The following is a 24461-nucleotide window of genomic DNA, read 5'->3' as shown; positions in this document are numbered from 1 at the left end:
GAGGGTGTAGCAGTCAGGCAGAAGAAGTGTACAGGACATGAAGAGCTAGCAAATTACTAGTTCAGAAGTATGGGTTAGGCTTGTGGCAAAAAATTTGTCCCATGAGTTCTCAAGCTCATACTTCAGGGGTTCTCAAACTGGGGTCCAGGGCCCCTCAGGGGGTTGTGAGGTTATTACATGGGGGGGGTCGCAAGTTGTCAGCCCCTACCCCAAACCCCACATTTCATCCAGCATTTATAATGGTGTTAAATAGATAAAAACATTTTTTTAATTTATAAGGCGGGGTTGCACTCAGAGGCTTGCTGTGTGAAAGGGAACACCAATACAAAAGTTTGAGAACCACTCCTCTAGTTAGTATTCTAGCATGCTGACTACTATTTATGACAACTTGTTTGGGAAAGGTCTGGCTAGAAACCAATAATCCACCACTAGAGACTCAAAAAACTCTTTTTATTTTAACACATTCAATTAATAGGGAGCATTCAGCACTATAAATATTTTGTTAAAACAGATGCTTTGTTTTGTATTTGCTTCATACATTACAGCTCTAGCTAAACATTTTACCAACAAAAGAAAGCCAACAAGGGAGGATTAAATAAAACCATACAGGATTTTAAAAAATTACACATTTTGCCTAGTGACCTAAAATGACTAAGTCACACATTTTTGTTGTATTTTCCAGAAGTAAGGCTGAATTAAGATTCTCCCTTTCACAATCTATTAGTGAAAAAACTTTAAGCTTTGCTAAATTAGGCAGCTAATAATAAGGGAACAGTTAAGCGACCAGTAAAATTTAATCATAAGCAAGTATTTCTAAGCTTTTGAGGTGCTAGAAATAGATTTTTTTAGCCAAATTCTGCCCTAACTCGGAAAAGAAAAGAAAAAAGTATTCCAGGCTACATCCCTGGAACATTGTGCACTACCAGATGAAAGAACAAGTTCAAAGTCTCATTCCTAATGTACTACTCCCAGGGATCAGCAGGTCCGAGAGGTGATTCATAGAGGAGGTGCTGCCTCTGTCACTGCAAATCAATTCCTTGTCAGTTTAAAAAAGAAAAGGTGGTGCTGATGTGCTACAAAGGAAGTTGTCTTGTACTTTGTTAGATTTGAAGAAACAGCATTTCTCCAAATAGATTTGTCAGGATTTACATAATCTGTATTTTAGAAACAAACATTCAATTTATGAAAGGGAATCTTTACTAAGTGCAATACAGGAACTACATAAAATTAATGAAATCTTGCAATTATCTTTGTCATTATTTGATCACAGGGATAAAACCATGCCCACACCAAGCTGTCTAGTTTCAACACTAAAAAGAAAATTGTACATAATTATGTATTTCATTTATCCTAGTCATTTATTTTATTACACTGAAAAGCTTTTGAGAAAACAATTAGAGGAAAATACAGCACAAGAACAACAATTTAACCTTTAAAACAATTAAAGAGGCTACCCCCCAGGATTAAGTACATAATCAATAGATCTAAACTTGCATAAAGTACACTTTCTGCAAGAAATAAGTTACATACAGTTAAAGGGTGCTTTGATTCCCCCTTCCCCTCCTCCGTTCCCACAAACAGTTCATGTAGGCCAATGACCGTTGCAGTGATACAACCCTGGAACTCCAACTCCCAAAAAGAAGAAATGAATGAGATTAGGGGGGAAATGGCACTAACATGGTGTCTTGAGTTTGAAGAATTTGGGACTTGCTGTTACTTGTAAGTGCGATCTAGCATTCAGATTGATGAAGGGCATACATGTTCTAAGTACCACCTACTCCCCACTAGGTCAATAAATCAAGGCACATCTTGAGTGATCTGATGTTCACCATACATAATATGTCATTTAATGATGGAAAAGCAGAGTCATTCCTGCTTGCCTCCCAGAGATATCAATGCAAGCAATAATATAGTGAAATTTAGAATTCATACAAAGCATACACAAAAATGTAAATCTCAAAGAAGGATATACTAGTAATACAGTAATTGCAATTTTCTAAATTTTCACTTCTTCAAATCTTAACTTTTGTATTCCTCCTCTGGAAAGGAATTCCCCCAATTGTCTCTCCCCCAATTTTAATTGCTATTTTGGTTAAATACAGTAATCATTCATCAGGTAATGACTTGACAAATCACTGCCTGGTTGTAATACTGCTTGTAGAGCTAACGAATTACCATGCCTATTCCAATTCGTACAAAAGTTATTTCTCTCTCCACAAAAGGTAATTATTAATATGGTTCCCAATTAGGAACTAAACTGCTAGTGCAATCTGTGCACTATTTAATTATTCTTAGCTCAATTGTCTGTTTTAATGTTTTTAGTCTTGCAGATTTAAACATATACATGTCAAGTAAATGTGAATCCTTGTCAGTCAGACTGTGGTATGCTTTGGACGCAAAGGAGAAATACAAAGATCACAAGTAGATGCTATATATCAATACCGACCAGTAAGGAGCACACTTGGCACGTAAGTTTTAAATAAGGTTCATTTTTTAAATTTAATACACAAATGACCCTCCATGACCAAAATTCACTTTCTTCTGTCAAAAGAAAATGTTTCTAAAATTTTGCCTCTACACTATCAGTGCCCATTCTCCTCCTTGCTCACCCCATATTCATCAAGTAATTGAATAAGTCTAGAGTATTTCCTAGATATTTTAAGTCACATACCTAAATATTTAAGGACTCAGAAGTTTACTACCAAACAACATTTATCAGTGTACCGAGTTTTTGAAAATAACAAAGACTAACTCAGTGGAATGGATTAAAAAGTATATACACAACTATCTAACCGTGCAGAAAACACTGTGATTTTTCTATGACAAAAATACACAAAAAAGTTACTGTAAATTCATTCCTTTAAACTACAAGCTCAAAGTCTACATAAAACTAAGTTAACAATTACCAGACTACGGCTTGACCCTGCTCCCACTGAAATCAATAGCAAAACACTTATTGACTTCACTGGACTACAGTGAGCTACAGATAGGAATTGCAGTGAAGAGATCTATACCATCTAAATCAAACGAGATAACAAAATGTTTTTGCAGTAGACAGACTGTATTTTTAAAATGCAAAGTTCAGTCTGTGGATATGTTTCAGGTCAGAAAAGAAACTAATAGCCTGTCTTAGATCCAGCATTAGTTGCCTTTAGGTTCAGAAGCCACAGTACTGCACATGTGAAGCTGGCAACACAAGGGAACAAGAACACAGGTTGAATGCTTGTTTGATATTCTGTTCTCTGGATGACACCTGAACATCAGTTAATTCCCCAGGTAACCCTAAATTAACAGACATTATATCCTTTGTACGTGATTATATAATGTACATCCCATCAACATCTGTTCTGATTTTAGTCACATTCTTAAAGTATCTGTGGCTGTTGACCACCTAGTAAATAGATTAGTAAATAGATTAGGACAAAACCAGGCACATTCTGGCTACAGTTTAATTTGTTTTTGACCACATAATTCCAGATCTTGGTTTAAATACACAACACATTTCCCAATGTAAGACAGAATATGGCATCACTCCTGTCCACATGCTGAACACAGTAAGATCAATGTGGTACAGAAACAAACAGGATGAGCTAATAGAATTTAAAAAAAAAATTCCAAACACAAAGGCCTTTTGTACCATAATGAAAAGAAAACCAGGTTTTCATTCACATGAATTAAGCAGCTTACTTGCTATACCAATTAATCAGATTCCAATTAGAGAATTTTCCTATGGATAAAAAACAAAGAAAACTACTTAAAAATTACTCAACTGCTCAAATACTATATAGCTACCTAATTAGTAGGAATAAGCACTTCAGAAGAAATTCAGAATGTTAAGTTTCTTTCTTGAAAACAAAAATATATACACATTTCTATATATTACCTTGATGGCAGCCAAAATATACTTAGTGATAATTTTATATTAGTCATAAAGAAAAATATTTTGAATTTCTTTAGATAATCTCAATTAGAAAACAGCTTAATGAACAAACTATTTCATATATTACTAAACTGGTCTCTATGTTAGGAAAGAAATGTGCAGTATTTGACAATGCTGTCAGAGCACTGTGCCTCTGGACAACCCAGGCCTTACTGTCACCACTTTTGGTCTTCATTATAATTTGTGACGGTTTTCACTTCCGTGCAAAGTTTTTATGCAAAAAAGGTGGTATGTTTCCAAAGCACTAAGACAGCAGGCTGTTGTCAAAATAAAAGTGTATTAAGAGACATTTCTTTTTGCTTGCAAGATATAGCCTTTGGATTTGATAATGCCTCTGGTCTGAACAATGACTGAATACCGGAGAATCCACAAGGGAGTCCATTCATGTGCTCGACTGTTCCGGATACTTTCCTGAAGAGCTTCTTGGAAACTTGCCTCACAAAGCAGTTCTAAAATTAGAAACAGATATTTACATTTTAACCAAACAAAATGGAAATAATTCCTTTAACTGTAATTAGTAAGAGGTGATCTTTGTGTTAAAAATTTGTTAATTATCTCAGTAAGCAATGTGATAGCATACTTCAGGGGGGGAGGGAGGGGTGTGTGAGACCACATGAAGTTTCATGAGGCACAAACTCAAAAGTTAAAGAATTTATAGTATAAGAAAGTTTCAGAACATACTTCTCTCCTGCTCTAAGTAATAAACTGAACTGGCTTTACATAAAGTGTTGATTGGAATGACATTAATAATTGAAACTACCAAATAACTGAAGATACCAAAAATAAGATCAAAAGGTAGCTATATATTTTGTAGGGGAGAGTTAAATGACAGTCTCTTGTTTGACATTGATTTTAGTTTAAAAGGTCTAGATTCATATTTAGAAAAATGTAATATGTTTGACCAAATCCAGCAAGGTACTGAGCATTCTCAGTTCCCACTGAAGTCACAGTTAAGGGGTCTCAACACCTTGCAGACTGGGCCCTTAACAGTTATAAGTCTAAACAGAAAAATTTATATCCTGCTCTGTAAATCCTTCCATTATTCTATAATTAAGGCACACTGGCCCTTATTAGCCAGCATAAGATTGTAGGGTGGGAAACAAATCCCACAAACCCCACCCTGCCTCCCCTCTCATGATAGTTATTGGTGTGTATTAATGAATTTTCAATTTGTTTTGGTCTGCAGGTTGCAGTTGGAGTTTCAGAGGATACTGTGGCTCCAGCCAACAATTTCCAACTATGGGTTTCACCCCTGCTAAAAGATTGGTGGACCTAGAAATATGTCATGGGCATCCTGCTGCCTTTTGATGTCATATTCAGTTTGTTGGCATAGGCTCTAAGGGCTTATGTGGTACTGTTTGTTGACAAATCAGCAGGGTTTTACTTGGTTTAGTAATGCGTCATTTATTTCACAGTATCACAATCCTGGGTGCTAGCTCCTGGCAGCAGGGGTGTTAACTCCTTTTCAGTAGGGTAGATACTGGTTTGGTGACCTTGGTTTAAGCAGGCTGCTAAGCCTTAGTACTGTGATGCTTGGAATTTGAGCATCGACAAGGGGAAGGCAGGTAACAGAGAGAGCACTGATGGCATTGCCCATTTTCACTGTTCCTAGGCCAGACTGCCTCAAGAACTTACCCTGTTATGGAATTAATAAATTTGCGGCCTCTTGCCCAAAAATTCGAGATATCTGTATTTGTCCTTACTGGTTCCTGCCATTCACAAATTTGCTTAAATGAAAACATATTTCTTTCAGCAGCAGAGGATGCCCAGGAGCTAAAGCACAGACCAAATGTAGCCCAGGCAGCTATAATTTATCAACTCAGTCTCTGAATAAGAAGATGGGAGATTCCTTAAATAGTGGTGGAAACTATACCCTTTCTCCACTATCCTCCACATGTTGAACTTGCTACCGCTGCATTATATCTGACCTGCACCTGCATGAAAGCCAAAGCTACTTGCAAAAACAGGTTCCCTTGCAAGGCAACAAAAAAAGAGCTGAAGATTTGGATTTTACAGTTTACATAAGCAATCAAACAAATTCAGAAGCAGAAGTATTAATTTTTAAATAGTAAATAGTAAGAATTAACTAATGAATAGCATCTTATACTGGCATATCCATTGCTCAAAATGTACTGACAGTTGTAAATGGCCAGGCAGTTTTCTGAATTCCACTACAAAGTCTCATTCACTTCCAAATCAAGCTTCATCCAGGTACAGTATATAGTAATTTAGATCATATTTAATAAGACCTTAAAGTTTCATTCTATTGGACACATTTTTCTTAGCAAGACTCACCAGGTGATTAAACACACAAATAAGTACCTTACTAGAAAAAAATTGATCTCTGCTACACTTTTGCCTACAGCCATTTTAGTTAAATTGAGGAAATGAAACAAAATATCTTGTCCAAGTTCTTTTAGTTTACAGTTCCAGCAATGTATTTGTTTAGATGCTAATAGGGTGAAAGATTAGTCCAGATTCAAGAAGAACCAATTTAGTATTTTAAGAAGATTATTTTATAACAGCATTCTGAGGAGATGGCACATCAGGACAATTTTGGAACTCAGACAAGAAACTGTGATTCTACTATAATGTAGTAATTATGTCACCATGTCATCACAGATATAAAAAACACTGTCAAACTTTAAATGACATTACAGGTTAAACAGGGCTCTCTCATCCTCTACCTTCAAACATACTATTTCAGATTAACCAGCGGTATGTTGCTATAAAAGCTTTTTCATTGCAAGCTTCTGTGTGAAGCTCTTCCATGTCTTTCATTGTTCTGAAGGTACAGAATGACACTTGAGAGACTACATGCTTTGTTGGAATTAATAAACCCTAGATTTTAAACATGGTACAGTACACAATACTTTTAGATAAGGCTTCCCTTCCCACTGCTTTATTGTTTTCTGATTACAATATCCCAGAACTCCTGTTGTAGGATTGCTTTTATTTTTTTTTCTTAAGGCAAGCACATAAGAACTTGATATAGAAAAGAAATGATATAGAGATATACAACTGAATCCAATGCACAGGGCTTTAAAGGTAAAAAAAAGTTTGCACTTAAATTAAGATTATGCCCAGTCATGTTCAAAATTACTTTATTCAGAAGGTTTTTGTTAATTTTGTCAAGTAAGTTCAACTACAGCCTTACCTTTTGGATCATTATGAGTCAACAGCTGGATGTCAAATTGTTTTGCAAATGCTGTGAGGTCAGGTGGCATCACACAACAGGAAGCTAAATTTACCTGGTTACTATTCGGTTTCACCTGAAAGAGAGAGATATCCTTCAGATGGAAAGTCACATTAATATGTTACTTCTACTTTAGACATGTATAAGCATCCTTTACTGTTGAATAAAATCTGCTCTGTATTGTTATTTTGAGCATTTTGACTTGAACCTTGTTTTAAACACCAAAAACTGAATAAAGCCCAAGCCTGATCCTGCAAGATGCTGTTGAGCACACAAGTCCTACTGGCTGTAGTGACTGAACTCATCTCCTTGCAACATAAGGCCCAGAATGATGACGGGGTCTCACTTCAGTAGGCTATGCATAATGAATAATGTTTGGTTTCTTGTCTATTGTGGTCATTAATATCAGCAGCCCTTTGTTTCCAGTAAAACAGGATGCTAGTTCTAAAAGAAAAACACTAGACTACAAATAATGCAATACATAATTAATTTTCATTCTTCCTGTGGATACAAATTTGCCGCTATCCACATACCCAATTCGTGGCCTAATCCAAAACCCACTGAAGTGAAAGGGATTTTTCTCCATTGAATTCAATGACTTTGGATCAGGCTCTCACAAATAAAGAGTACACACATTCATGATGTCAGAACATTACTGGCCAGAGTAAGATTTTCCCCCCCTCCACTTTACTTAAGACAGACAGCAAAAACAGTACAAATCAAGACTCTTATCAGGAGCCATAAGGATCCATAGTTATTAATTTATATCACTTTTACAGAGCTTGGAGGATTCTGAACAAACGAACAGTTTACATACACTAATATTAGTATGATTAGAATGTAATCAGCTCAATAACAAGCAGATGGCACAGATAAATGGAGACTTGCATGATTTGAATGTTATGGAAGGGACATTCAGTCTCTGCGAGAAGGTCAGTTACATTGCACAAAGAACAGTTCCCACTGTTTGATCCGTGTGCAGGAGGACACACAATCTGCCTAGCCTTTACAGATAAGCTTGGTATTCTAATGATATCTTCCTGAAAGGAAAGGAATTGTATCCAAATAGAGGTTAAAAAATGTAAAAAAATTCAGGTAATATTCCTGGGGGAAATCTGTGCCACTGCACACATGCAGAATTCACGTCCCCTGCAGATTTCTTTACTTCCCCACAGAAAAATGCCTGCTGACAGAAAAGCAAAGGGAAGCTGCAAGAGTGGTCACGTGCCCCTCCCTAGCAGCACGGGCACATCATTTCAGGTTCCTAGAGCAGCCGCCAATGAAGGTAAATCACTGCGGGGGGGGGAGAGGGGGGAAGGGAAGGCGGCTGGGGACGCCCTGTCCAGTGGCTCCTACCGTGCTAGCGGCTCAGCTGCCAGCCTCAGCTGGGCTGGGCAGGATGGGACCTTCCTCTTTCCCTGCAAGGCTGAATCAGACCGACCCCCAGAAACCTCCCCCGGAGCCAGGAAGCTCCACCCACCCTACCCCCGCTTCCTGTCCCCATCACTTCTCAGCCACAGGGTGAGGGGTCACTGTACAGGGAGCTGCTCCCCCGTCTGCCCAACCCCCATGCATCCAGACCACCCTATACCCAGACTCTTCTGCCGAGCCTCACCCTTCCACACCGAGCCCCCAGTACTGAACCCCCACCGCACTGAATCTCACCCTTGCATGCAGTGCCCCCTCCACCACCTCCCGCTGCAACCTACCCCCAATTCATCCAGAACCTCCCCCCCACCTCCCGCTGCAACCTACCCCCAATTCATCCAGAACCCCCCCCCCCCCCCGGACCCTCCCTAAGCCCCACACCTGCACTCACACCATGCTATCTTGGTGCGCGTGGCATGGAGGGGCAGGGCCCTGGGGTGTTTCCGGGCCAGGCCTGGCTCATGTGCTGTGTTAGGGTCGGGTGCAGCCTCACCACTGAGTCCATGTTCGGGGGGGGGGGGGGGGGAAACGGACGGACTGTTGCAGTGTGATCTCCCTGCTCCCCATTGCCATGCTGGAGCCTCCACATTTATTTATTGACTAATAAAATATGCAGAATTTTAAAATATTGGGTGCAGAATTTTTTTTGGTGCAGAATTCCCTCAGGAGTAAGGCGATTTCTTTTTTAAAAATTGGATTAAAATTGAAAAGTTTTAATTAAAAAATAGCACTATTTATACTTCTAATTTGTAATCAATTACAAGAATCTTCAAAACTCAAATCCTTTGCTTTCCAATATATCTTTGACAAACAGATTAGCATAATCAGTATTTTAATTTTAAAATGAAAGTCATTTTTCTGTTGTTTAACTGGATATGTGGCATACCAAGAAAACAACAGTAAAAACCATGCCTCAGAGTTACTATGGTTGAATAGTCTGTCCTTACCTGTGACCACAGGTACAGTTGCTCTAACAGCGTTTTATCTAGATCAGAAGTACCTATGGCAACAATCTTTTTGTGTTGAACTAAGTTCTCAAGTTCTCCCCAGTAAGGCTGTAAATACTCCAAAGAAAGATTAATTCCATCTTCAATAGGAGGTGGAGCAATGATCACAGAATCTAACTGGGTAACCCCAAGGGCAGAACATGCTGTGGAAAAAAAAAAAAGAAAAGAAAAAACTCAATCTGAGATAAGATGATAAACAATAAGCATGACAAGATATCTTTCAAAAACTCAGCTTTACGCCACTTTCATTTCTGAATCACCATTTGAGAGTTTCAAAGAATCTTTGTACCCAAGGACAGTAGCTAGATACAGAAATTCAGTTAAGAATCAAATACAGAGCTGAAAACTGAATTTCAGATACAATCTTGTGGTGAAAAACAACTTCTTGAACAGAGTCTGTAGCTCTCTATTCCTTTTTCGATATTAACATCTTTGATTTTACATCAAGATTGGCTGATTTATATCATCCTCATTAATGGTTGCACTTTTGACCTCTTGTTCTAGTCTATGACCTCCCCCTCCACAGTTGCCCAAGCACTGGTAAAGGACCATGAAGAAACACTGAGAAGGGCTATTCACATGCCACTGTGACTGAGGAGTTAATTGAAAACCAATACTGAACAGAATGGATCTGGACTTAACATGATTGTGATTATAAGTAAGATTGTGGCAAAGTTTGGGACATCATAAAGATTGTAAAGGTTATCCAAGTCATGAGAGGCTTCTGAGATAAACATGAATGAAATTAAATCAACGTAAACTGGCAGGCCACCCACGCATCTCCCTGAATTATGTGTTAAGTGCATATCTGAAAGCCTTACAAATTACATAGTGAATTGAAGCATATACATAGTGAAATGAGGCACAAAGGTAAATCTCATTTTCCTTTTGTTGCTAACAAACTCATGGTCATCTGGCATGCTATCAGCATACGTCTAAACTATGAGCTATGGGTGTGATTCTCAGCTCATGTAGACATACTTACGCTAGCTCCCATCGAACACACGCTAAAAATAGTAGTGTAGTAGCATGGGCAGCGGCATGGCTAGCTGTGCCAAGTACAAACCTGCTTGAACCCCGGGGTATGTACTCAGCACATATAGCTTGTGACAATCCTCACTGCTGCCCGTGCTTTGCAGTTACACTACTATTTTGACTGTGCTAGCTCAAAGAGAGCTAGCACAAGCATGTCTACATGAGTTGGGAATCACACCCCTAACTCAGTGTAGATGTACCCTCAAAGTGACATCTTTCCACCCTCTGCTGACTTGCCCAAATTAAGATAGATTTGGAAGAGGACATGGTCCAACAGGAAAGGTGTAATTTGAATTAGATTCATTATGTACATTATTCTAGTTTGCTTTGTACATTAGCAGAGCAGAATCTGTCAATAGTCGAAATATAAAAAAAAACTATATTAAAACTGAAAGTGACTTTGAAATCTCATTTACATAAGTGACTGGAAGGGGGCAACTGACAAGAATACTGTAAGGGAAGTAGAATATCTGTTCTTTACTCAATCCATTTCTGATTTGTAATTTTCATCTATACCAGATCTCTAACCCCTTTAATGCTTTTACAAGTGATTCCAGGATTTTCACACACATTTGTCAAATACATTTTAAGAATCAAAAGACAAGAGAAGTAGACATTTTCTGACCCTCAGGAATCCTTCAAACCCAATGAACTTTCAAGGTGGTAAAAAGGTCAGTGTTCTTGCTTATTTCCTTTAAGAATTTGTGGTACATGCTTAGCTCCTCTTTGGACAAACAAAACTTCAGACAGATGCTGTCAATATAACACTTTTTATTAGCATTACATTAGCTTTTAATAAAATAAATATTTTTAATTTGCTGTTGCAGCATTAATGTTACACTGCTGAAACAAGCATCATATAGAATGTGATACATCAATACTGCAGTTTCTATAGTGTTCAGAAGCAGGCAGGGAACAAATCAAAATTGGAAAACATTTACTGTTTCAAAAATCACCTCAGCATCAGATAACAGAACCAATTACACACCTTATGCCAAACAGTTTTGGTTTTTTTAATTAATTTGGTAAAAGAAGACTTTACTCCTACAATTAGATCCACAGAGGTGGGCTCTTGTACCTACCAGAACAAGGGGCTGCGCACACCGATCCAGCTGAAGTTTCAGGATCTAAGAGTCTATATTATATTTAATCCATTACTATGAACTGAACCAACATATAAATTAGACCTTAATTTAGTAATTTTGGCCATTTTGAGAGGCTCACCCTTCCACACCACTGAGCCCCCAGTACCTGAACCCCCACCGCATTGAGTCTCACCCCTACATCCAGTGCCCCCCCTCCCAAATCACCTTAAGAGTATTACAATTGCTAGAGAAATTGCAGAATAAATCAAGGCAAATGTAAAATTCCCCTCTTCAGCACAGAGGAAGACAACCTAAAACCCAAGTATTACAAATTGAAGAATTTTTGTAACAATCAGAAAGTAGAAAGCGTTGCACACAATTTCAGTTTTGCACTTACCCATATCAACTGCATCTCTGATTGAAGAAGAGTTTGATCCTGCGATGAACAGTTTTGCTGCACACCAAAGAAATGTGAGTTAATAACTAAAACCAGCTCCAGCTGTTAGAGAATATACAGTAAAACGCACAGATCAGTTACATTTCCAGCTATGTACTAGCATTGTATCAATCTTACATTTTGGCAAGAACTAATAAAGAGTACTTAGGACACATGCCAGCTTCTTAAGGAATTGAAAGATGTTTAAAAGTGGTGTTCTAAAAGGTGAAACAGAACTGTAGTTAGTATGTTTCTGAGATATCTTCAGAAGTCTCTTAAGACAGGAGGTTACCTAATAAGGGTAGTCTCTTGCACAGGTGAAACAGAGACGTAAGTGTTTTGGTACTTTAAACAACAATGATAATGACAAGTTTGTTTTTAAAACAGTTAACCTCACAGAACCAACAGACCTCTCTCCCCAACTTACTGAGGCTCAAAATTTAACATATCTCTATAGTTTGACCTTCCCCCCCTCAAATTCATCGTATTCCACTGGATAGATCATTATAATAGAATTGTGCCTCCAGTGTTATTCATTAATTACAGGATTTATTAGTCATTTTTTGGACAACCCTAATGTTAAACGAAAAAGGAGGCAAAGGTTTGCAAAAAAGCATTTAAAATCTGCTTGGGGAAGGTGGAGTAATTAAAAGCTGTACAGAGTATCTAGACATGTTATTGCAGGTCTTTTCAGTGAACAGCAGACAAATTCTGACTCATCCTAAATAAAGATATGAAAGTTTGTACTGCTGTCATTTGGCTTATCAGGCACCAAAGGGTAACATTTATGGATATTCTGCTTGTAACAACAGCACATGGGTTCTTTCTATAACTATCTTAAGATTTATCCTTGGACTGCCCATGAGGTTATCAATATAAATATTATGTACACTCACTTAAAAAAAAAAAAAAAGGGACACAGACAGAACTTTGGGTCTAGCGAAGCTAGATACAGAAGCCTTTATGCCACCGTTATACTCCCCAACAATCCTCAGAGATGCCAGGAGCCACTTCATCCCCAGTGCAATGTAGGGAAGCCTCAAAGCTTCTTTAAGAACTAGCTTATTCAGTTTGAGCATCAATTTAACTAAATCCATTTAGAAACTGATTTAAATAAGTCAATGCAACTCACTGGTGTGGGCTCTCAAACTGATCTAAGAGTGCCTTACTCTCTGATTTAGCTTAGGGCTTGTCGATACTACAAAAATTAGGTCAGCTTATTAGGTTGGTGTCCACACTACCCTCCTTCTGCCGGCGGTGTGCATCCTTACCAGGAGCACCTGCACTGCCTGAAGTGGGGCATTGCAGGACACTGACATCTGAGTGTGGGGTTCATAGCTGGAGCACCGCACCTACCTTGAGGTAACAGCCAGCGCTGTGACCCTGGCAGAGGCGCAATTTCACAGCATGGTGCCTGCCACAACTGAAATTTACATTATTGCCAATTTCATGGCTCCCTTAGATCAAACAAGAATGTCAATTTCACTGCTGATAGGCCTCCTGCTTTGAAATTGATCAACCAGGCTGGGCTCACAGTTCAATCTGTCAGTCTGAGGTTGGGATCCAGCTGTGAGTCTGGCACTGGGCTAACAGCTAGAGGAGGGGCAGTTGTGAGCCTGGTACCAGGCTCAATTTCACAACAAGGGAGCCTAGGAGAAGTGAAATTAACATTATTGTCAATTTCAGGGCTCCAGCTGTGAGCCTCTCCCCCCTTGCAGAGTAGAGACAATAGCAGCCATGAACCTGACAAGAATGACAGCAATGTGAGTGACGCAGCCTCTACAGGGACACTGCGTCATCCTAACTACATCCACATAAGCGCTACACCTCTTGCAGAGGTGAAGTTATTATGTCAGTGTAGCAGGCCACTTATTACAGCAGAAGCAGCATTCTAGCATAGACACTGACATAATTAAGTAAACATAAGCTGCCTTATGTTGCCCTAACTCTGTAGGGTAGACCAAGCCTCAGTTTCATTAAAAACTAAGAGTATGTCTACATATAAACCTCTTCAGCTCCTCAGTGAAGAGGTTACCTACACCACCTGGGTGGGAAAAGGTGGAGGTTTCCCATCAGAGTAGGTACTCCCCAAGAGGTAGAATTCTCCCATCGACCTAGCACTGTCTGCACTGTATCATTCAGAGGTGTGAATTTTTCACACCCCTGAGTAACACAGTTATACCAACCTAACTTCCTAGTACAGACCAGGCCTAAGAATTTAGTTCAACTGCTGCTCAAGCCACATGTACACCAGCCCCTTGCTGCAACAGACCCAAAGACTGTTCCAGCTGCTAAGGATTGCTGGAGCAGTGCTATCCCACATACCCTATATCAATTTAGTTACATGAATGCTAATCTCACCAGCCTAAGAATGTTTAACAGGAAGTTGCACCCATTTAGCTAAATGCATTTCTAAACCAATTTTGTTAAATCAGTACAGTTTGCTCAAGTAGACATGGCCTGGCCTGAGACAGAGAAATCAAATGACTTGTCCAAAGTGAATCAAAAAGATGGGAATGGAACTCTACTATTTTGAATCTCACTGTATATCTACATGGGGATAAAAAGCCCTGGAGCATGGCTGCAGCTGGCCTGGGTCACTCACAGGGCTTGAGCTCGGAGGGCTAAATATTGCTGTGCAGATGTTGGGCAGGAGCCCAAGCTTTGGGATCCTCCATCCTCTCAGAGCCCCAGAGCTTGGGCTCCAGTCCAAGCCTGAACCTCTACACAGCAATTTTTCACACCCAGAACCTAAGCTCCACAAGCCCAAGCCAGCGGACCTGGGCCACCTGTTTTTTTTATCCTGTGCAGACGTACTCTCAACCATGCTGTCTCATCAGTTACTCAGTATGTCCTTTTGCAGATTTTTTTTCCTCTCATTTCCACTCTCCTCTTTTCCTCCTCTTCCCATCCCCAAAACACCCTTCCCTATTTAATTAAATATTAATGAAGAAAGTTAAGTCACAAGCCCTGCTCCCACTGAACAGATCCTGCTATCAAACCCAAGTCAACAAGCCTGCTAGCCAGAGCAAACTATTTAGTTCTTTTAAGTTCCCTAAATGTAAAGTATATTCTGCAAAGCAAGAGTACATTTTTTCATTCCTTACCTGACACTTTCAATTCTTCCCTTTCTTCAGGATTTATCTTCTCCATTGCTTGATCTACAATACATTCCAGGACATCTGGCATTTCCTGCAGAAAATACATAACATTTAGGAGCAGTTTGTCAATATTAGAGAGTTAATAATCCTCTGAAGAATTCATTAACTGTTACAACAAAAGCCTTATACCAGGATCAAAAAAAAAAAAAAAAAAAAAAAAAAAGCATAAAATACTATAAAGGAAGTAACCTAGTGCTTCCACACTTTAGAGGGGCCCAGCCTACTCCAACGCCAGAGCAGAGAAGGAGCGGGTAACAGGTAAGAGAAAGGCCACATCTACAGTACAGGCACTTCAGCAGCACTGCTGCAGCACTGCAGGTGTTCTGTTGTAGCACCTTAAAGTAGATGTTTTCTGAAGCAACTGAATGGATTTTTTCCAGTGATTTTCAACCTGTACGTAGCCCATGGGCCACTTGCGGCCCAATCAGCACACAGCTGCAGCTCATGCAACATCCTCAGGGCCATACAGGTAGTATTGGACGCGGCCCACAATGGTAAACAGATTGAGAACCCCTACTTTTTTCCATTGCTGTAGGTAATCCCCCTCTCTGAACGGTGGTAGCTAAGTTGACAGAAAAATTCTTCCATCAGCACAGCCACATTTGCCCTGGGGGTTAGGTTGCCATTGCTGGGTCGACCTAACTTAAATGTAGACCAAGCCAGAGTTACATGACCAGGTTTGTCTCTGCCCTCAAATACAGAGGTACTTTTGAGGTTCCAAAAAACTTACTGAAACCTAATATATCAACTACATTTGAAGAAAGGAATAGGGGGATTCATTTTTTTCCCTCCAGTTATACTTCATAACTGAAAGTTTCTCCTTCAGCACAGGATGAATAATGTTCTTTTGGAGAATTTGACAAACTGCTCTCTTTCAAAATGGCTGCTATTTCCCATTGTTCTAAATGGGACTGACACCAAAGCTGCTCTCAGTTGATGGCCATTTTGATAAAGCCATCTCTCTCTCATCATTCTCAACGGGACAGAGTTTCACTGCCTCCGGACAGTACAGGCCACTAACACAAGTACAGCTTGTCTCTACTCTCACTGAGAGCAATGGGAGATGACAGCTATTTTGAGAGAGAAAGGAACTCTTCGTGAGCTTTGATGAACTAGACAGTTCCATGCCCTAGCCTCTGATGAGACTGACACCTTCAGTTATGAAAAATGACAAAAATATAATTAATCACAAATATTTCTTTTCAATGCAATTCATTGCTCCACATCTACTTGAGAATGGGCAGGAGGAAGAGAAAACTAGGAGTGTGTGCATCGGGAAATGTAGGAAGGTGCAAGACGGTATCATTAGCGAGAAAAGAGATTTTATCCCTAGTTCTATCCGAAACTCAGAGTAATCTTTGTTAAAAAACTGCAGGGAACTTTTTTTTAAATAAAAGTGTATCCTAACATGATTCATGGAGCAAAGCAAAACATGCAATATCATTTTACCTTTTTTATTTCCCAATTTTAGTAGGTGGGCTCTAATATTGAAATGTGACCATACAAAAAGCCACAGGATCTTCAATATCGTCAAGTGGTCAGGATCTTGGTTTCATGTGTTATCTGAAAGTTGGCACCTCAAACGAAAAGTGTCACTTCTGAATCATCAGCAACTCATCCTGTATTATTCTAACATTTCACTTAGAGAGAACTCCCTTACAAACAGTGGCCAGGCCCAACTGTTTAGTCTGCATGACCTCACAAAATAGATCTATAACTCAAACTCCACCATGTTTGCATATGCATATGCTGCAATTAATTTTCAAGATAAACTGTGCTATCTGAGATTTGTATGTAATGACAAATCTTGTTTGTTAGCCAGGACTTTATGCTGATTAAGTCTTATTTCTGTAGAACACAGATTAAACTATCAAAAGCAATATTTGTCTTTCCAGTAACTTATTTAATTTCACAAGTACTTAACCAAGTTCGTAGAATAAAATATCAGGGTTGGAAGGGACTTCAGGAGGTCATCTAGTCCAACCCCCTGCTCAAAGCAGGACCAATCCCCAATTTTTGCCCCAGTTCCCTAAATGGCCCCCTCAAGGACTGAACTCACAACCCTGGATTTAGCAGGCCAATGCTCAAACCACTGAGCTATGTTGTGACAAAGGGAAAAAATTTGATTAGTTAAATTCTATTTGCAAAGAAACGATAGACCCCTCACCTGGTTTAGATCGAGGCTGATCTTTGAGCTCCATTCATTCAGTGTTTTTTGAATGCAGTCACGTAGCTATAAAACAACATTATATTATTAATTCATATTTAAGAGTTATGCTACAATTGCACAGGCAAAACAGGTTTATATGAAAGTTAGAGGAGCTGATTGAGAGAAAAGGGCCAAGGATGCTATCCACAAAGGCATAGAAAAGATTTTTACTTCAAAGTTCTGTTTGTCGCTTGTACAAATTAGTTTGGTTCTGCTTACATGTCCTAGTCTCGCTCCTCTTTTACCAAGAGTTGGTCAATAGTGGAGGGTACTGCACTTCATAAACTTTTCAGGTCAGTACTGCCTTAACCTAAGAGCACTTCTGAAATCTCAGTCTTTCAGCAAAGAAAGAGTATCTTCCTCTAAGACAATAAAAATCTTGTATAAGGTAACAATTTAATCAGACATTAGAAGAGCACTATATTGCAACGCTGGAATCAGAGCTTCAAGATCAGTCATAAACCATTCATTAGGTGTCCATTTCCACACAGGAAGTGTTTTTCCTCTCTTCTAGCATTTACTAACTGCATTTTTTTTTTTTTTATACTGCCAGTGCTCCCAGATCATCTGTCACCAAAGAGACTAGAATTAGGATCTTACCTTTCAGTAACACTTTCCCTGAGATCACAGATGCAGCATTAAACTGACTAGGATAGTGATCATACAACTACATGGATCATATTATATCAGAGGTGGGCAAACTATGGCCCGTGGGACCCTCCTGCCCAGCCCCTGAGCTCCTGGCCCAGGAGGCTATCCCCCAGCCCCTCCCCTGCCGTTCCCCCTCCCTCGCAGCCTCAACTCACTGTGCCGCCAGTTCTGTGCTGCGCGGTGACATGGCTGGCTCCAGCCGGGCAGCACGGCTGCCTGTCCTGGGTGGCGCGGTTGTAGCGCCGCCAGCCACCGGTGCTCCAGGCGGCATGGTAAGGGGGCGGGGGGGTTGGATAGAGGGCAGGGGAGTTCAGGGTGGTGGTCAGGGGTATGGACAGGGGTCGTGGCTGTCAGAGGGTAGGGAACAGGGGGGGTTGAATGGGGGCGGGGGTCCCAAGGAGCAGTCAGGGGCAGGGATTATGGGGACGGTCAGGAAGAAGAGGGGGGGTTAGATGGGGCAGGAGTCCCAGGGGGTCCATAAGGGGAGAAGGGGGGGGGGCGGGCGCGGATAGGGGCCTCCCCTAACCAGACTTCCATAAAAAATTTGGAAACGAATGTGGCCCTCAGGCCAAAAGCTTTGCCTGCCCCTGTATTATATTATTACTACACATTATTTTATACTGCAGGCTTTGCTTTAGTAAACACATTACTAAACAAGAATGTTCTATGGGGCCAGTTATTCTGTGGAGAGCTGGAAAGACAGTACTTGGACAGTACACAACTGATTTATAAGCCACTGCCCTATTTTTCTTTTTAGGTTATTTTTAAATCTGTATGGATACTCATACATTTACTATCATTCTATGAACAATTTTCTTGCTGTCTCCAAGGACAACTTACTCGAACACAGGGCCCAATCTTACCAACAGTTGCAAGCTTGAGTAGCCAGGCTGTAAGAAAACAGGCCCACATTAGATTTGGATGAATGATGATTTTAAATTGAGTTGGGATATCAGCATGAGCAATAGGCCTAAAGCATGTTACCAAATAGAAAGCCATCATGAGAAAGTTGTGGTGTTAAAACTTATAGTGTGTTAACTTATTTAAGGTTTGGGCTGAAGTAACAGAAATAAAACATGGTTGACTGGGTACCAGGTACAATAAATTGGTTTCATGTATTATAAAAAACTGCTTCATCTGACCTTAGCAATTGGCAAGGACTTCACTTGTTTGTTGAAGGGTATAAAAAGTAAACTCTTAAAGGGTTAATTGCTAATACCTGCCAGACCAAGTTGAAGCCAACCAATATGGGTCTAAGAACCCCTGGGCTTAGCCTGTTTGTAAGTAATTTCATTAAATACTTGTAAGTGATGTTACTGTTTGCATGTAGTAAATTGCTTATTATTTAGGCTTTTTTAGGCATGTTTAGAGCAATTGTATAAATACCATTTGTCCTTTGGATTTAATAAAGGAATTTATGATTAAATCAGTGTTGTGGTAATACCCTGCGTAAATAATAATTCTGACACAGGCCCCAAACGTATAAGTGGTTATCCACAAATGTAAAAATTTATTATAAGAGACAAGAATATTTGTGAATGTTAGAGTCTAAAGATTGTTTTATAACCATCTGAAATAGTAAAGAAAGGATAAAAATTCTGCACCAGATAGACTGCACAAAAGTCTCAAAAGACAGGAATTAATGCCTCTGGGTGATTACAAAAGAAGTGAGGCTGCATTGAGACTGTTCGGGCACAACTCAGGGGGTGTGACCCAGGATCCATTTCCTTCAGGGTGAAGAAAACGTACTGCTGAAGGTGTATATTCTATATTGCTCGTTAACAACTCTTCCATCTTCTCACATCCACCAAATAAAATTGGGAATAAGAAAAAACATTTTCTTTGAATAATATAGCGTGTTTGTTTACTTTGGCTATCACTTTTGTAAGTGGGTTCTTTAAAGTTGGGCTCCTCAGCTCATAACTTGAGGCTCACGTTTTGTAAAAGTCTTGGTCAAATTCTTATCTGAATCAAAAAGCACCTTAGAACATTAAAGTAGCATTGTTAAAATTTAACTTAATTTTCCACAGTTAATGTTGATTGAAATCCAAAAAATAAACAGTCACCGAGAACAGTTAATTCTTATAAACAAAAGTAAAAATATTTTCTCTCTCAGGAATTATTGGTAACCTTTATATTAACCACAGGTTATGTAAAATGTTATTTATAAAAGATAAATCTTGGGCTTAAGTTGACCCAATAGCAATGTTAGTTTACAACTTCAGTGAACTGGGTCCCCTTTTTTGGTGTCAGTTCAGCTTTACCTGGGCTTGCATGTTAAAACTAACCTGTGATTTCTTGAGTCTTTCCCTTTCAACCAATATTAATTCCTTATTCTCATCAATCATTCTGTGTTCTTATTTCAGTTCCAGAGTTTCAGACCATATGCATTTTTGCAGTACTGGTATACTTCCCACTTAATACTTATCATACTTTTTAAATATTTTGTTGGCTCATGAAAGGCAGACTAGACTGACAGGCCTGAAGACAAAAGTGCACATCCACATACAAGGCACAACCGGGCCAGCAGCTATACCAGGGATCAGCAACCTTTGGCATGTGGCCCGCCAGGGTAAGCTTCCTGGTAGGCCAGGCCAGTTTGTTTACCTGCTGCATCTGCAGGCTCGGCTGATCGCAGCTTCCACTGGCTGCAGTTCACTGCTCCAGGCCAATGGGGGCTGCGGGAAGCGGCACAGGCCGAGGGATGTGCTGGCTGCCGCGTCCCACAGCCCCCATTGGCCTGGAGCAGCAAACCGCGGCCAGTGGGAGCTGCAATCAGCCGAACCTGTGGACGCAGCAGGTAAACAAACCAGCCCAGCCCGCCAGGGAGTTTATCCTGGCAGGCTGCGTGCCAAAGGTTGCCGATTCCAAAGCTATTCAAACTTCCCCCCCCATAGCCAATTTCTTTTCTGGAGGAATCACTTCTGAAATGAAAAGATAATGAGCATAGAGATCAAACTCAGTTCTTGAGCCTTCTACTGAGACTGAGAACAAGCATGCCAGCTGTGATGCAGAAACTTGTCCACTAGGAATTGGTCTGAGACCTCAGACTCACTTCATATAGACCACTGAACAGCTGTCATTCAGCAACAACTCAATTAGAGCCAGTAACTTTAAAAACAAAATGTTTCATAATCTCATTACCCACATTCTGTGCCAGCCAGGCACCCTTTTCAGCATTTACCCATAAGTCTACTCGTATCTCATCTTAATAGTTATGAAAAATAAAACTGTAGCTCAATTAAGTTGCCAATGCTGCTTTCATATAACTATTCTAAAAATCACAATCCTTGTAGTTACTGAACAATTCTCAAATTGCTAGATAGCTGCTACCACTACTATTTCTTGTGATAATGCTCAGATAATTTTCATGCATTTCATAGCATGGATAAGATCTGAAACCCATAGCAATATGAACACCACCTCTAAAGCGTGGCACTCCCACAGTAATCTAATGGGATTAGTTTAGTGCCAAATACATACTACCAAAGGTAACAGTCATGGAGAGACAGCCTGAAGTGTGTTCAAAATTTTAACAACTGTCATAAGCTTCTAGTCTTCAAAGAGGACAATGATTGTAATATTAAGAGGCGTCTCAAGACTAAAACACACATCAAAGTTTCCTAAGAGCTATCACCATCATCATACTGTGCACTATTGCATCTTCTTATAATGTGCATGGCACAAATGCTCCTATTTACTTTATAGCCAAAAATATAAAAAATTAAAAACTACTCCCTATGCGAATTCCAGTATTGTTACTTGAACCCCTTTATGCACATTTTAAAATTCATTAGCACCTTTCCACAGAACCATGTCTCACTATGGCTCTTATTAGAAAAGTGTTAACACCTTTCTTCCTTGGAACAGATATTAGACCTGGGTACTCTTTGATCCATATCAGTAAAGACCAGAGCTGTAATAGGATTCCATACCACAATCACGAGGCACATCACAGGCAAGACCAGAACACAATGTGGTAGCAAATTTTTTATAGTAGATGGACTGTCATGGAGTCACAGAGTCTGGTCTCTCAGCCTGAAACCAATCTCCTGGGAGTGACCCCTTTTGCGTGCCAGACCCCAAGGACCGGCACATTTCCACAATAGCAGGCCCATGGCCTCCAAGACTGAGCCTTCAGCACCAACACTCCCTGCCTTTCTCTGTAGCTCCCTGTAGTAAATCCTGCCAAGCCAAATTCCTGGGGGAGGCTTGTACTATGCTCCTTAGGGTGCAATGCTCTCAGTGAGTATTTGCAGCATTTATGTACCATAAGCTTTAATATCCACAATAGACCAAAGTCAAAACTAACCCAGGCAGCTACAGGTCCACGGAGGTTCACCCACTTATTCAAGAGTCTTGGGTCCTTGGTTGGTAAAGAGGAACCAAATCCTTCTAGTTTACTCACGTAAGCACTCCTTCCTCAGTCAACAATTAGCTCCTGATGAGGTATAGGGTACTAGTATGAGAAACGTAGCAGAATTTACCCCACTTTAGCAAACATTAGAGCTGTCCAGAGGGCAACAATTCCTTTCTCCAGAGACGGGTTTAGGTTTCAAAACCTTTGGAACATTTTCACTACATGTCTGTTACCAGCTTGTAACCTAAGCACCTGAGATGGGGGACGCCCAGGTTCCAGTCCCTCCTCCAGGCTCCGCATCAAGCAGAGCAGGGACTTGAACCACCCGAGGCTAGAGCCCTGACTCCCAAGCTACAGAAGGTGAGCCATCCCCCCGCTTCCCCAGAAGTGACTGCTCGCAGCAGCTCTGCCCCAGTGACTGCCACCCACCTCAAGCCCTAACGGAGAGGGGTGGCAGCGGCTTCATACCCCAGTCCCCTCCTCTCCGTGCGGGCGAGGGGGGCATTTCACAGACACTTCCCCACCCAACCGATCCGAGCCCGAGCCTGCGCCTGGCCGGCGGCCGGGTGCCTTTAGGCCGGCCGGGGCAGCCCCTCACCTCCTCGCTGGGGGTGGACGGGCACTTCTTGCGCAGCCGGCCCCAGTTGAGCAGGTTGCCCGTCTGCAGGTTGAGGGTGGCCGCGTGGTCCAGGAGAATCCTGGCTCTGCCGCTGTCCGTCCCCATGGGAGCCCGCACTCCGCCCGCCGGTCGCCTTCGCTGGGGTCGGCAGGCTCCCGCGGCTCCTAAGGACCCGGAGCCGGCTGCGGCTGCTTGTGAGGGGGCGCCTGGGGGCTCCGGGCGGCGTCGGGAGGAGCCGGCGGCGTGCGTGCGCTGGCTGGAGTGGGAGCGGGCTGCGATTGCCGCTGCCGGCGGCGGCGGTCTGGGCTCCGGGCTCCGGAGGGCGATGACTAAGGGGAAAAAGTGCTTTGTAACCGCGGCTGGTCACATGGCGCAGGGACAATGGAGCGGGGCGGGGAGCTGGTGATACAGCCGCAGGGGAGGGAGTTCGAGCTGCTGCTGGACTGGAGCCGGGAGGCGGAGTCCGGGCGCGAGGGCAGGCTGGGGCGAGCTGCTCAGGCGCGGCCCTGCTGGCACCAGGAGAGCGGGCGAGAGGCAGAACCAGCCCGCCGCGGGTGCGCCTTTGCCGTTAGTGCGCATGTCCAAAACATCCGAGCATGCGCATCCGGCCATGAAGCTTTTGCCCTCGTCTGGGCTCTTGTGCCGCTGTCTAGCCGCGCGGGCCGCGCCCTTTGGCTACAGTCAGTGCGAGGGGGCGGAGCGCTTCCGTGCCAGGGCCTTGCCAGCCGCGCGTGCTGAGGGATTGCTACTGCAAACTAATGCATTTGTTTAATCGTCATGTTTCTGGACAGACATCTCTGTGGATGGGTAAAAAAGAGGGAGACCATGTTATGCCATAAACGTTGTTAGATAAAAATTAAATATCCAGTAACTGCATTTCACTCCAGCGGTGCCTGCAATTTAGCAGTGGATGAAAAGATCCCTGTAGGCAGGGGTCAGATTGGCTCCCAATGAAGTTATTGGGAGTTTTACCCTTGACTTCAAAGTGAGCAGGAGCAAATCGTAAGAGCCCAGTAGTCCTGCAAGGTGCAGAGTTCTCCCAATGTTCAGCACCTTGCAGGCTCAAGCCCTATGGCCCAACCTTACAATGAGGTACAGTGGTCAACCTGCTGTAAGCATTCTGCAGTCTCTGTAAATGAAAGGTGCTATGAAACTGTAAAATATTTTTGTAAAATTCTACCAAAATCAAACAAATCTTCAGTATTGTTAAATGTAAATGTTATAAATAGAAAAGGTAATAACAAAATGTTGTTTAAGTACATCAGAAGCAGGAAGCCTGCTAAACAACAAGTGGGGCCCCTGGACGATCGAGATACAAAAGGAGCACTTAAAGA

At 41.3% G+C, this 24461-nt stretch overlaps 1 protein-coding gene and 1 long non-coding RNA gene across 2 annotated transcripts; both read right to left on the bottom strand.

The window, feature by feature from the left end:
* Positions 1–433: 433 nt before the first annotated feature.
* GCLM (glutamate-cysteine ligase modifier subunit) lies at positions 434–23699 on the bottom strand. Its single transcript, XM_037906826.2, has 7 exons — positions 23107–23699; positions 17456–17521; positions 15235–15319; positions 12089–12145; positions 9512–9714; positions 7098–7212; positions 434–4389 (listed from the first exon to the last, which is right to left on the bottom strand). The coding sequence occupies exons 1-7, from the start codon at positions 23230–23232 to the stop codon at positions 4220–4222; spliced, it is 822 nt and encodes a 273-aa protein (XP_037762754.1). The 5' UTR covers positions 23233–23699; the 3' UTR covers positions 434–4219.
* LOC122461544 lies at positions 11361–12082 on the bottom strand. The gene is made up of 2 exons (XR_006283492.1): positions 11917–12082; positions 11361–11831 (listed from the first exon to the last, which is right to left on the bottom strand). It is a non-coding gene; the product is annotated as an uncharacterized LOC122461544 (long non-coding RNA).
* Positions 23700–24461: the final 762 nt, after the last annotated feature.

The sequence above is a fragment of the Chelonia mydas genome, chromosome 8, assembly GCF_015237465.2.
Source record: "Chelonia mydas isolate rCheMyd1 chromosome 8, rCheMyd1.pri.v2, whole genome shotgun sequence".
Lineage (NCBI taxonomy): Eukaryota > Metazoa > Chordata > Testudines > Cheloniidae > Chelonia > Chelonia mydas.
This window is presented reverse-complemented; position numbering and strand designations above follow the sequence as displayed.